This window comes from Mesoplodon mirus (genome assembly GCF_964341445.2).
Source record: "Mesoplodon mirus genome assembly, chromosome: 19".
NCBI classification, from domain to species: domain Eukaryota; kingdom Metazoa; phylum Chordata; class Mammalia; order Artiodactyla; family Ziphiidae; genus Mesoplodon; species Mesoplodon mirus.
Window position 1 is genome coordinate 57,234,141 of NC_138995.1, and position 13,904 is coordinate 57,248,044.

At 58.6% G+C, this 13,904-nt stretch overlaps 1 protein-coding gene across 2 annotated transcripts; it reads right to left on the reverse strand.

The window, feature by feature from the left end:
* Positions 1-240: 240 nt before the first annotated feature.
* Positions 241-8,033, reverse strand: BBC3 (BCL2 binding component 3). 2 transcript variants are annotated; one of them, XM_082605943.1, is made up of 4 exons: positions 5,583-6,346; positions 4,901-5,189; positions 3,309-3,499; positions 241-1,201 (listed from the first exon to the last, which is right to left on the reverse strand). In XM_082605943.1, the coding sequence occupies exons 2-4, from the start codon at positions 5,172-5,174 to the stop codon at positions 1,085-1,087; spliced, it is 582 nt and encodes a 193-aa protein (XP_082462069.1). In that variant the 5' UTR covers positions 5,175-5,189; positions 5,583-6,346; the 3' UTR covers positions 241-1,084. The 2 variants fall into 2 exon arrangements, with proteins under 2 accessions (XP_082462069.1, XP_082462068.1); XM_082605942.1 differs by lacking the exon at positions 5,583-6,346 and adding an exon at positions 7,915-8,033 and having other exon boundaries at positions 242-1,201.
* Positions 8,034-13,904: the final 5,871 nt, after the last annotated feature.

Sequence of the window (13,904 nt, forward strand, 5' to 3'; positions counted from 1 at the left end):
TGTGCGCACTGCCCCCCACCTCCTCCGAGACAGGGCTCACAGATTCTGCGCAGACCCCTCTGCAGGGAAGGAGAGCAGGAAGAGTATCCACTGTTCCAATCTGATTTTATTGAAAAGGAAACATACAAAAATCATGTACAAAAAAAATTAACCAAACATGTACAGAAAATTCATTCCGGTATCTACAGCAGCGCATATACAGTATTTTACAGGCTGGGCCATCCCTCCCCGCTCCCAGACTCCTCCCTCTTCTGAGATTCCCCCCCTCCCTGACTCCCCGTTTCCCCCCAGCGCTTCGCCCTGGGGACTAAGGCTGGGGCGGTTTCCGCCAAAATATCCCACCCCCCAAATGAATGCCAGTGGTCACACGTGCTCTCTTCTAAACCTATGCAATGGGATTGATGGGGGGGCGGGGGGTGGTCTTGGGCAGAGCACAGGATTCACAGTCTGGGCCCCTCCTGGCCACCCCCAGATGAAGGTGAGGCAGGCATGCCCACCACCCGCCGGCTGGCTCAGGGAAGATGGCTGGGCGCTGGGCTGGGGCGGCCGTCAGACGCACCCCACTCTCTGGCTCCAGGAGGCTAGTGGTCACGTTTGGCTCATTTGCTCTTCACGGGCCCCCTCCCCGGGAGGAGGGGGGGAAGCACCAGGGGCCTGAGGCCAGGCCCAAAGTGAAGGAGCACTGGGAGAGAGAGAGAGAGACCCCCCCCACCAGTGTCACCCCTGCAGCTGGAACGGGCAGCCAGCACCAGCAGCCTTTCCTGAGATGGTGATGGGCGGCAGAGGCAGGCGGCTCAGTCCCCACCGCCTCAGTCACCGCCGCCTTCAGACGCTGAGTCCGTCAGCCCTCTCTCCCCTGGCTCCTCGGCCAGGGACCCAGGAGTCCACATCTCCGTCAGTGCCCCCCAGGCTAGGCTGGGGCTGGGTCCGGAGTGGCTGCCCTGGCCCGCCCCTGGGACAGGCAGGGCTGGTAGTCCAGTATGCTACATGGTGCAGAAAAAGTCCCCCGCACTGGCCAGGGCGTCAGGAGGTGGGAGGGTCCTGCCCCCCACGCCCCCGACGTCCACCGGGCGGGTGCAGGCACCTAATTGGGCTCCATCTCGGGGGCTCCGCGGCCCCTGGGTAAGGGCAGGAGTCCCATGATGAGATTGTACAGGACCCTCCAGGGGGAGGGGCGGTGTCGCTGCTGCTCCTCTTGTCTCTAGGGAAAGAGAGCGAAGACCAAGTTAGAGCGGGCCTGAGATGGAGGCGTGTAGGTGGTCGGGTCGGAGGGCAGCGAGGAACGAGGCACGGTTCTAAGAGTGAGCTACGCCCTCGACCAACCCTCTGAGGTCGGTACTATTATTATTGTTCATCAGGTCCAGATACATTTCTCTGCCCACCTTGGGCCAAGGTCCTCTGGAACATGGGACTAGGACGGAAGGGATGCAGACAATGTCCTCAGCACAGGGCCTGCACATATTAGCTGTGGTCTCCTAGTCCCTGGTCTCCAGATGAGAAAGTTACCCAACCAAAGTCACACGAGGCTGAGGGGTGGGGCTGGATTGCAGCCCATCTGCCCTCCCATTAAAGGCTAGTGAGCCACACAGAAGGGAGCAGGGAGCCCATAGTCTCAGCAATTCTAGAACAATCTGTGGAAGAACTGGGAATGGTTCACCATCTGCGCTGAAGCTGCACGGAAGTATGTCGAGGTAAAGCTAACCCCCGCCCTTTCCTCAGTGGCAGGATGAAGGCTGGGGGCAGCCTCTAGGACCATCTCAGTTCCACAGTGTTAGAAACGAAGGAAGCTAGATACAAGAAAAGGCTTCCCACCAATAAAAATTAACAATACTAAAAAACTTATGAATACCTATAGTACTCTCCACTCCCCGTACTGAATGCAGGGCTAAATCTGGTGCTAATTAGCAGGGCCCACCTAATCTCATCCCCACAAGGTGGGAAGGAGAAACCCATTTTACAGATGTGAACAAGAAGGTCAGATAAACCATCCTAATGATCCTAATGGGTGCCTGGGGGTGGGCTGCCTGGTACCAGCCTGCCTCCTTATCGTTCCCCACTAAACTTTGCAGCCAGGAGAAGGTGGCCAAGGGGGCACATCAGATTGGCAGAAATTTAAAAGCCTGCTGCTGTTACACTGCTGTGGAGTGCCACCTGGCACAGTCACCTTGGTGTGCAGGCTATTATTTACTAAGGCTGAGGGCCGGCAGACCCGCCAAGTGTCTGCTCTGGAGACACATGCGTGCACCTGGAGATGTGTATTTTTTGGAAGAGCCAAAAAAAAAAAGCCCAAACCAACCAACAAACAAAAATAAATAAATAAATAAATAAATAAAAATTTGAGACATTTCTGGAAAGTCCTAAACACCCACCAATGAAAAAATGAACAAGGATACTACATGTCGATCCAATAAAAATGCTACATGGCCATGAAAATGAATGAATTAAAGCTCCTTTGCCCATATGGATGAATCTCAAGCATAACACTGAGAAGCAGGGAGTTTGGAGAGGAACACATACTTTATCATGTATATTAAGTCTGAAACGCCCCACAATCCTAAGCATTGTTTGTGGCCTGGTAAATATGTAGTAGAAGAATCAACACCTGCAGAGGAATGGACAGGCCAATTTGAGAGGTTTGAGAGGTTTCCTTTGGAAGGGGTAAGGGGAAGAGGGTCAGGGAGGGAAACAAGGAGCTTCACAACATCCGGTTTTTGTTTTTTCTTTGAATAAGCAAGCAGTGTGGGTGTAATGTTCAGGTTGGACAGATCTGGGTAGTGGGCGCCCTGGTGTTTGTTATTCTCTGTTCACTGCTGCAGGCTTCAAATATTTTGTTTTAATGAGAGATCTGGCTGTGGGCCTTGGGGGCGGAGCCTCAAGCGGGGCGGGGCTTCCAGCGGGGCGGGGCTTCCCGGGCCCGCCCCCGGCCCGCCCGGGAAACGGGGTGGCGCGCCGCAGCCGCGCGGGCGGGTGGGAGGGGCGGGCGCGGCCGCGCCGCCGCTGCTGACTCACCGGCTATAAATAGACCGGGATATATGAGCAGCTCAGCCGAGCGCCGCCCTCAGTCCCCGCGGCCGCGGACCCCGGGCGCGCTGCAGGGCTCGCGGATACCCCGGCCCTCCCCCGGGCCGTGACAGCGGCGGCGCGGGCCTTAGCCGGCGGCTCCGCGGACACGCCGCCCCTCCCACCTGCCTGTCCCCAGCGCGACCCCGCCGCGCAGGGCGGCAGCTGCCGCACATCTGGCTGGGCCGCCGCAGCCCCCTCCCCGGCGGGAAGTCCCACCTGCCGTCTACCCCTCCCCCAGCACTCACCCGCCGCTCGTACAGCGCGTTGAGATCGTCCGCCATCCGCCGCAGCTGGGCCCCGATCTCTCGGGCCCACTGCTCCTCCTCCCCCCGGACTCCCGGGGCCGCTTGGGTGGGGCCGCCCGCCAGGGCCCCCGGGGCGCTGGGCACTGGCGATTCCAGGTGCTGCTCCGCGGGCGAGAGTGAGGGCTGAGGACCTGGGAAAAGCCGGGGGCCGTGGTCACACCCACTACCCCTCTAGGCCCTGAGGTGTCCCGGAGGGACCAGTTATCCAGGGCCTACTTCTCCCTTTTCCAGCCGCCTGATTTCTCTCCTGCTCCCCACCTCATTTTAGAGATTCTGTTTTCCCCTTTAAGAGCCAGATTTCTCAGCTCCTACTCCCCAGGCAAAAAAGAAGTCCTGGGGAGGCCTTCCTGGGGTCACCTGTCTAGTCAGCTACCACTTCACTACCCGTGTTAGTCTGTAAGTGCTTCCTCTTATCCTACCTAAATACTTCCCTTCCAAAACGGTGCCAAATTTTGACTGCTCCACTCAGCAGATGGGGAAACTGAGGCTCACCCTAAGAAGTGGCCCAAGGTCACACAGGGCTACGGTGACTGACTACACCCAGAGTCACAAGCCTCAGGTCTCCTGCCCTCTAGTGTCCAACCACAGTGAAGCCACACCCCCGGATGTGGCCGAGGCCTGGAAACCAGAAGGCCAGACTGTGGCTGCCTCTGAGCAGGGGCCTGGGGGCTGGGATGCGGGAGATGCTTTCCTGCCTCCTCCCCACACGCACATTCTGAGCTCCCCTGACGTCTCTTCCTCCCTTCTGTCACGCCAGGTCCTGGCACGAGGAATCCCTGAGACCTAAAATCAGGGCCTCAGTTTCCACACCTGTGACTCTGGTCTAGAAGTCGGGTCTCCTCTTGCCTCTGCTGCCAGGGAACAGAGCCGGGGAAGTTTTCTCTCTCCTGATCTCTCTGGGGTCCGGGGACGGGGTGGGGAGGGAAACCGGGACAATCTTCCCATTGCCACCGAGTGTGCCGGCTGGGATGGGGCTAGCCGGGCACCACGGAGTTAACAGCCCATCAGGCAGGGGACCTTTAACCCTTCCCTCCCCAAGACCCGTCTCCCACACTTTCCCCATACAATTGCCCCTCCCCCTCTCCTTCCTCCGGCCGGACTGCAGAGAGGGCGGGCCCTGGCCAAAGAGATGCAGATAAAAGGCAAAAGGCCACCCTCGACCCCTCCCCAATGTCCAGAAGTGACAGTCATCTCTGCCCACTCTCTCCAACTACAGTCCTCAGGGGGCTTCAGGGGACCCAGACCGGGAGAAGGGGGCTTGGAAACAGCTGTTGCCCGAGGCCCGGAAAAGGCCGTGGGCTGCAACTCGGGGACTGCAGTCAGATTCCAGGAGGGACTTCCCATTCGGCCTCCCCCCACCCCCTGCCTCCCACTCAGTCTTCCTGCTTCTTGCAACACAAAGACCACACTGGCCACACCCTCCCCGTGGCCCGGCCGGCTCGCCACCTCCCCCCACTCGCTCCCACTTCTCTGGTTCCTCCGTGTCTCTTTTTCCCAGCTCCCAGCATCCCTGGTGCGGGGCGGGCACTCACCGTCGGGGCGCGGGCCTCGGGGCCGGCTGCGAGGACCCCCAGGCCAGCGGGGGGCCCCCAGGGCGGCGGTGACGGCGGGCGGGGCGGTGGGGGCGCAGAGGTAGGCGGCGGGCAGCAGGGCGGGGGCGGCGGGGGCGGCAGGCAGGCCGGGTTCGCAGAGGCCGCAGGATACGGCCGAGGGCACCAGGCGGCTCAGGGGGAAGGGACGCGGGCCGTCGCGGGCCAGGCCCTCTACGGGCTCTGGGGAGCTGCCCTCCTGGCGTGCTCGGGCCATGGCGCTCCCTGGGGCCTGCAGGACAGGGCAGAGAGGTGCGGTCAGCCGGGAAGTGCAGGGGGCGCCAGGGCCCCACTACGCACCCATCTCACCCGGGGTACACAGGGCACCCCACTCCTGTACGCACGGCAGCCCAGGGCTGGTGCCCACAACACACGCAGGGCCCAGACGAGGGGACCGTAGGTGCGTGTGATGGCCCCTCAAGACACACCCTTCCGCAGGGGCTGACCTGAGGCCTGGGCTGGCCGGAATAGCCTCCCGTGCACATGGTGATGGGCACACATGAGGGACAAGAGGCACAGGATGGCTGTCACAGCAAGGACAAGGGCTCACGCAGGACCCAGGCTTGTGGGCCTGTCAGGTGTGTGTGTGTGTATGAGGGCTGACAGCCCCACAACACAAACTCACCCAACGTGGGACTCACACAGGGCCTGGGCTGGTGGGATTAACTTCCGGAACACAGTGATGGGCACACAGGGAGGGCAGCCAGGCACTGTGATGCCTCGCAACACACACGGGGACTCACACAGGACCCAAAGGGGTGTGTGTGGAGGGTACACAACACACACACAAAGGCTCACGCAGGACTGGCCAGCCAGACCTCCCACCTCGTCTCCCATTTGCACGGAAACATTGAGATGTCTCAGGACACACACATACAAACACTGACCAAAACGTGGACACACACATACACACAGACCACAGGAAGAACTATCCACACAATGCATAGTGGCTGGCACAACCCATCCCCTCCACCCCATACACACACACATACAAACTGTCAGGATCTCACCCGCTGAGCCACTGTTAACAGGCCCATAGACACACATGTACACACTATGCAGCCCTCACAAGCACAGACAGAAACACACACCAAATAGGCACTGCCACACTTCTCAAACACATGTGCCCCTCCCGACAACACACACGCAATAGATAAGACCCACACACCTCAGGACTCACACACATATCAACACAAAACAGACCTCCATGGACACACACATGGACCGACACAACCGAAACACACCCACTTGTCACCAACTCTCAGACCCCAGGACACATGTAAAGCTGGCACACACAGACACGTCATCAGACCCAGATGCATCACCACATGCCGGCAACAACACAGAGACGCAACAGCAGAACAGTAGACATCAACCCTCCCTCCTACCTCAACCTCCAAACACCATCACCAACTGTCAGCCCCGGACACACGCGCAAATGCACGTGTGCACGTGCGCACGCACACACACACACACACACACTACAGCTAACTCTAATCCTACACTGCCCTGGCAGCGTGCACACCTAAAGCACCCACAGAAAACACTGGTCTCACGTGACTGACATAAACACTACACACACGCAGCCCACATGACACACATGAGCCAGCCAGCCGATCAGAGACAAGCCCCTCAGACCCAACACACACACACACACACACACACACACACGGGCTCAGACACAGCCTCATACAAGAGGCTGCCAGCAACATCCACTGACTGCTCTGCTCAGACCCCACAGAGCCCAGCTCCTCAATTCCCAGACGCCGATGCCAGACACACAAGGCAAACACAGACCAGACAACCCCCAGCACACACACACACAGACACACACACCACGCAGAACTCACACAGACACCTGGAGAGAAAACAGACATCGGCACTGGGCAGGCACACCATTACAAACGCTTAGCTGAGCCACATGCCCTGGAGATATACACAGACAGTCACAGACAGTACACACAGGCAAGACACACAAGCACACACAAACACAGCACATCGGGCAAGACACACACATGTAAACAAACAGCTCACTCAAGCAACACACCAACACACTACAACCACACACTATAACACAGGCAGGCAATACAGACCCATAGAATCACTCCCAAACAGCACACACAGACAACTCTCACAGAGAACACAACACAGGTACACCACACATAAATAAACGGAGCACCCGCCTTCAGGCGCGGCGTACACAGACAGAACCCCACACAAACACGCATGGGGACGGCGCGCACACCACGACGGGCCACAGCCCCACCATTCCCCGGGACTGACACAAGCACCCCCTGCAGACCCCAGCACAAACTCGGAGCCAGACACACGCACACACCCAGGCGAGACACCTGCAGATCCACAACCCCGCACACGCGCGCTCCCACGGCGGGCCCAGACGCCCCCCTGCGCTGTCACAGCGCCCCCCCACCCCGCCGCCGCCACGTGCGCCCGCCCCGCCCGCCAGGAGAGCGCGGGGCCAATAACAGGCTGTTGCTGGGGCGCAGCCCCCGCCCGCAGGAGCCGCAGACTTCACGGCCCGCGAGCCGCCCCCTGTCGCCGCCCCCGGCGGGCGCGCGCGCCCGGGGTGTGGCCGCCCCTCCACGCCGTCCCCCCCCACCCCCCGCCCCTCCCGGACTGCAGGGGCCGGGGCAGTCGGGGTCGACTCACTTCCCCGGGGTCGCACTGGCCGCCAGGGGGCGCTGCCGAGCCCGCACCCCATTGTTTGTAAACAAACCCGTCAGACCGCTGAGGCACCTGCGCTCTCGGACCCTCAGTGCCTCCCGCCCAGCGACACCAGCCTCATGGTGGGTGGGGAGGGCAGGGAGAGAGGGAGGCACGGTGTAGGGACTCAGCGCCCCCCCACTGCTCTCCGAGTGCACTCCCGCCACCTCCTCCAGGGAGCCCACCGGCCTGGCCAATCGCCGCTGTCTGGGACTTGGGGCGCGCACACTCACCCCGGGGGCATGAACACGCCGGAGGGGACGGTGATGGGGGGCGGGCGGCTTCCTTCAGGAGGGCGCGCCCGCCGAGCGCCGCTCGCTGCTGCTGCTGCTGCTCTAACTGCAGTGGCTGCCGCTGTTGCCGTTGCTGTTGCTGCCTCGGCTGCTCCTCGGGCCGCAGGCGCGTCCGCGTCCTGGCCGCCGCTGCTGCTAGTTTCGCTGCTGCCGCCGCCGCCACCAGACACCCGCTCGCATGTGGCTCGCGCCGCGTCTCAGGCCGCCCGGCAGATCCCGGGCCCGCTCGGCGGCAGCCCCGCCCCGCCCCGCCCCCGCCTGGCCGGTCCCACGCCCCGCCCCCGCGTGACGCCACTGCCCCGCCCGCCAGCCGCGGACAAGTCGGGACTTGCTGGCGCGCGCCGCGCCCCCAACCTCGGCGCGGGGGGTTTCCCTGCAGCCGGGGGCGGGGCAGGGCCTGGCCCGGGACGCGGAGGCGCGCTGATCGGACGCCCAGACAGCGGGACAGCCGGACACACACACTGACACACTGACTGGGACTCACAGACACACACACCCAGAGACGTGTACGCAGACTGACCGTCTGGCGCTCCAGGGTACACAGAGTCACGTGCTGACAGGGCCTGGGGACAAGCCGACTTGCAGACACACAAATGCACACCCTGGACAGAGGCGTGGACGCACAAACGCACACACTGACGGAGCACTCACACATCCAGACACAAATACATAACCTGACTTGCTAACAGGGTCACTGGGACGCACATACTACAATGTCAGGGACACACACAGTTGCACAAACACCCACACTGCTGAGCACACCTAGACCCACAAACCTATCAGGTTCACAAGCATGCCCACTGAGCAGGTACCCACAACACACACACAGTCGCGGGCCCACATAGACACAGGCTGAGAGCTTCTCAGGAAATAGAAACTTTCTGATAGGCTCAGCTGAACACACACACATACACACACAACACCTGTCACAGGGACACCTGGACACACAGCTTGATCTCAATGAAACTCCTACAGAGACACACACGAACTCGCCCACCCCAGCTCACAGCTGACACATTAAAATTGTCAGAAATTGACCCTCACAGACACAGATCAAGTCAGACATAAAAAGACTGACTCCCCCCATCAACAGACAGTCACAAAGTCACACCTGTGACAGGTTCCTGCTAACTGGCCCACTGATGGGACACTCCAGAAGCGTGCACATCTGACCACACTCGCCACAAGTCTGGTGGGGGAACCAGAGCTATAGGAAAGCCCCGGGCACCTGGCACGGGACATGCCCGGGCAGTCCCTGCAGTGACTCTCACCCGGGTTTTCTGCCTTTCAGTTCCCTTTCCTTTCTCAGTTTCCCATTGTCACTCCTTCCCCCACTCTGATGTGGTCACTAGGTGGTGTCCTGCCCTCCCCTAAAGACTCTGGGGTTCTATCTCCCCTGCACCTTCCATTTCCTCTATGTCACACCGCAAACCAAACTGTGTCATCACAGGGCAAGTGGTCTCTGAGTGCCCAGCTCTGGGCTAGCCGAGAAGGGGTGCCAGACCCCAGCAAAGGTGGGCGTATCCAGGTTCTCAAATTTGGTTCCCTCCAGGGCCAGACCCTTCGACTTCTCAAGAGCAGAAAACTCAGATCTCACGGGTAATCTCCCTACTTTAAATATTGAGGACTAATTCAGCCTCCCTCTCTCCTTCCTTTCCTTCCCTCATTCATTCATTTCCCCTTCCTTCCTTTCCTCCAGTGTTTTTTGTTTTTTAACCTTTAATATATTTATTTTAATTTTTTTGGCTGCGCTGCCCAGCTTGCAGGATCTTAGTTCCCTAACTAAGGGATTGAACCTGAGTCCTCGGCAGTGAAAGCGCAGAGCCCTAACCACTGGACCACTGGGGAATTCCCCGTCTGGTGTTTTTCAAACTGTGGGTCATGACTCACACGAGAAAACCATGGACTGTGAAATCACTTGTGTGGATCTTATTCTGCTTTATTGAAGTTTATTGAGATATAGTTACATGCCATAAAATTCACTCTTTTTAGGTGTATAGTTTGGTGAGTTGGGACAAATGTACGCTACTGTACACCACCACAATTGAGATTTGGACCATTTCTATCACCCCCCAAAACTTCCCTTGTGCCTCTTTATAGTCAGTCCCTTTTACCTGCAACTTTAGCGGCTCTTGACCAGACTTTAAAAAAAAAAAAAACAGAATATAATTTTTTTAAAAATTATGAAGTCAGAGGAAATATTGTTTCCTGAAAATTTTATGTATAGTGGATACATACCAAGCCACAAAGAAAATGGATGTATTGCTGACTGTAGGTTGAAGTGAACGGCGCTTGAGGGATGCTGCTTTAGACATTTATTAAATGAGATCATTCATGGAAGTCACTGAATACAGTGTCTTACATGTATAAGTGCCTAATAAATGTTGGCTACTATCACTAGTATAACTAATTATTGTCAGTGTTTGCTCTGTGCCTGGCAGTGATCACGTTGGGAGAGAGGCTTGCAGACCAGCCTGTACCCCTTACTCCCCTTACTCACTGATCAGTGCCCTAAAGCTGCCTAGCCTAGGACTGGACACCAGGAGGCCAGATGTGCTGGAATGTTCTTCTGGGAAGAAAATGAGTGCGAAGGAATCTGGCTTGGTGGGTAGGAGTGGGAGAGGAGAGGGCCAAGAATCTACCAAGCCATAAGCATTGGCACCAGTCAAGATCCTCCCCACTATGTAGTCCAGATCCTGTTCCAAATTCTGGCATCCTCTCACCCCCAGACCAGGGATCTCAAACTCAAGAGCCAATATGAAATAAATGAGAGAAGTGAGTCCAGTGTAAGACAACAGGGCATGGTGGGGACCGTGGCTAAGGAGAGGAAGTGTGTTTCTACTAGAGACATACAAAGTCAAAATTAAAAACTATATTGTGACTGGCTGAAGGGCTGCCTTTTTGAGACCCCCTACCTTAGGGGCCCAAGGAAGGAGAAGCCCCAGCCTCTGTCTTCCAGACTAAATTCCCCTCCACCCCTATACCAGCAGGTCTCCTGAGGGACCAAGGGACTCCCTCCTCTAAGTTCCTGGAGGAGCATTCTGGGCCTCTAACCCTGCCTCTGGTCCCTGCTCCCCTGGAGAGGGGCCGAGAGGCTCTGAAGATCTGAGGGGGCAGCAATACCTCTGATAGAGGATTAGAACAGAAGTGAATAGAGGTACAAACAGACAGAGGAGGAGTCAGATGAGGGGAGTGGAGGGAGTCAGAAATAGAGAGGGAGAGACCAGATGGAGAGAAAATGTGAGGGGTCAGGGATGGAGGGATGGCTTGGCTGAGGTTGGCAGTCAGGCTTGGCAGAGAGTGAAGGTTGTTTTTTTGGTTGTTTCTGGTTTTGTTGTTGTTTTGTTGTTGTTGTTTCGGGCTGCTGGCATGCAGGATCTTAGTTCCCTGACCAGGGATTGAACCCGGGCCCCCTGCAGTGGAAGCGCGAAGTTCTAACCACTGGACCGCCAGGGAAGTCCCTAGAGCAGTTTCTTAATCTCTTCTCTACTGACATTTGAGGCCGGATGATTCCTTGTTGTCTTGTGCTTTGTAGGATGTGCAGCAGTCACCCTGACCTCTATCCGCTAGATGCCAGTAGCACCCCCTCCCTCTGTGACAATCTAAAATGTCTCCAAACACTGCCAGATGTGCCCTGGGGAAGGCAAAATCAACCCAGCTTGAGAACCATTGGCTAAAAGAAATCCGTCAGGGTCTCCATAACTGTGGCTCAACACCCCCCCCCCCAAAGCCTACACAAAAACTCACCCAAGAGCCGGAGCTCTGGGGACTTGAGGGCCTGACCTAGAATCCCCAGCTTGGCCACCTTCTGGCTGTGTGACATTGGGCAAGTGGTCACGTCTCTGTGCCTCAATTTCCTCACCTGTGAGTTGGGACAGCACAGGTCCCTACCTCATAGGATTTTGCAGAGTAAGAAGGTCAGTAAAAATAAAGCACTGGGGCCTCCGTGGGTCCTTAATACATGTTACCCATCATTACTACTACCAGTGTGGGGGGCTATTGATTCTCTGAGAATCCAAACAAGGTCTTCAAGCTAAGACCCTCAGGTTGGGGCAGGGGTTTCAAACCGGGTCCGCAGGCCAGCCACTAAGGTGTTTCTCCGGGCCGGCACAGTTTCTTCTTTTTTTTTTTTTTTTGCTGTACACGGGCCTCTCACTGCTGTGGCCTCTCCCGTTGCGGAGCACAGGCTCCGGACGCGCTGGCTCAGCGGCCATGGCTCACGGGCCCAGCCGCTCCGCGGCATGTGGGATCTTCCCGGACCGGGGCACGAACCCGTGTCCCCTGCATCGGCAGGCAGACTCAACCACTGCGCCACCAGGGAAGCCCCTCATTTTGAATTAATGCCTCTCAAAGGGACATTCAACACAGTGAAGAGACAGAGCTTCCAGACTTCGGAGCCAGACTGTCTGGGTTCAAATGATGAACGCGAGGAAGTAGCTTCCTCTCTCTGAGCCTCAGTTTCCACACGTGTACAAAGGGGATCACCGTAGGACCCCCAAATGAAACGTGAAGATTAAATGAGTTCCTATTTGTAACGCACGTAGAAGAGTGCCCGGCAGCAGCTGGCTCCATGTGAAGTCCCGCTTAAAGAAAATAAAGGTCCCAGCTAGTTTACTGCAGACCCATAACCTTCCCTAATATCTTGAATGCCGTTCCGGGGAAGTAGATTTCTCAGCACGGGAGAGGGAGTTGGGAAGGACTTAACTTTTCACTGCAGGCTCTGAGTCCTGGCTTTCCGCGGTGGGGAGGGGGCCTCCTGGGTCCCCTCAGTGCAGCCGGCCTCCCAGGCCCGGAGGCTGGACGGGAGCCTGGTGGGGGCTGGGCGGGGGCGCCGGTGTCCGCGGGGTCCGAGCGGCCGGCGCGTGTGAAGGTTACCGCTCCCTGGCGGGGCGGGGGCCGCGCGCTGTTGCTGGGGTCTGCGGGGCCTGCCTGCGCCCGCGCCCCCCCTGCTTCCCGGCCAGCCAGTGAGCGGTACCCGCCGCCGTTGCCAGGGGAAACTCGCCGCCCCGTTACCCAGCAACAAGCCTGGCCCAACCAGGCGCGAGGACCCCCCAGGCCCCGCCCGCCGCTGCCCACCGCGTGCCCAATGCCAGACGGGCAGAGCCGGCCCGGCTCCCGGAGACGGCGAGCGCGCTCATTGGCCGCCGCAGCGCCCGCCCGCCCGCCCGGATCTGGGGGAGCCCTCGGCGCGGGGGGCGGGGAGCCGGGCCCCGGGGAGCTGCCAGGCTCACTGCCTGCAAGCCTGCGGCCGGCTGGGGTGAGGCCCGGACTGGGCACTGTCCCCCCTCCCCCGCCGCCCCCCTCCCCTGCCCCATACTCGCACTCTCGGGCGAGGATGGGCACTTGGGGTGGGCTGGAAAGAGAAGCTGCGCCTCCCATCCCTCCCCAGCAAGGTATGCTAGAGATGGCCTTGTGAAAACAGGGAGCAAGTGTTCCCCTCCCAGAAGGAGTCCTGGGCATCCTGACCTCGTGAAGACAGGGGCTGGTTGTCTGCACAACACGCCCACCACCACGCGCCCCAAACAGGATTCAGGCATCGTGACTTTTAAAAACAGGGGCTGAGGATCCCCCACCAGGAAAGGACTCAGGCGTCCTGAGCCCATACAAATAGGGGTACCCCCTCCCCAAAGGACTCAGGGTGTCCTGTCCTGTGACAACAGAGATATGAGCCACCTCTCCCAAGGGGATGCTAGTTTCCCAGTCCCTGGAAAGAAGGGGTGAGGATGCCCCCAGAAGGGGACCCAAGCAGGTCTGATTCTGGGAAAGTTAGAACTAAGCACTCCACCCCCAGAGGAAACAGCGGCTCAAGCCTTTGGGCCCCAAAGCATAAGATGCCTCAGAGCCCCTGGGCATCCTGGTCCCTCACCATATTGATACTGGAAGACCCCACACATACACCAGTTACCAGCCCCTCAGGTGTCCAGTTCATC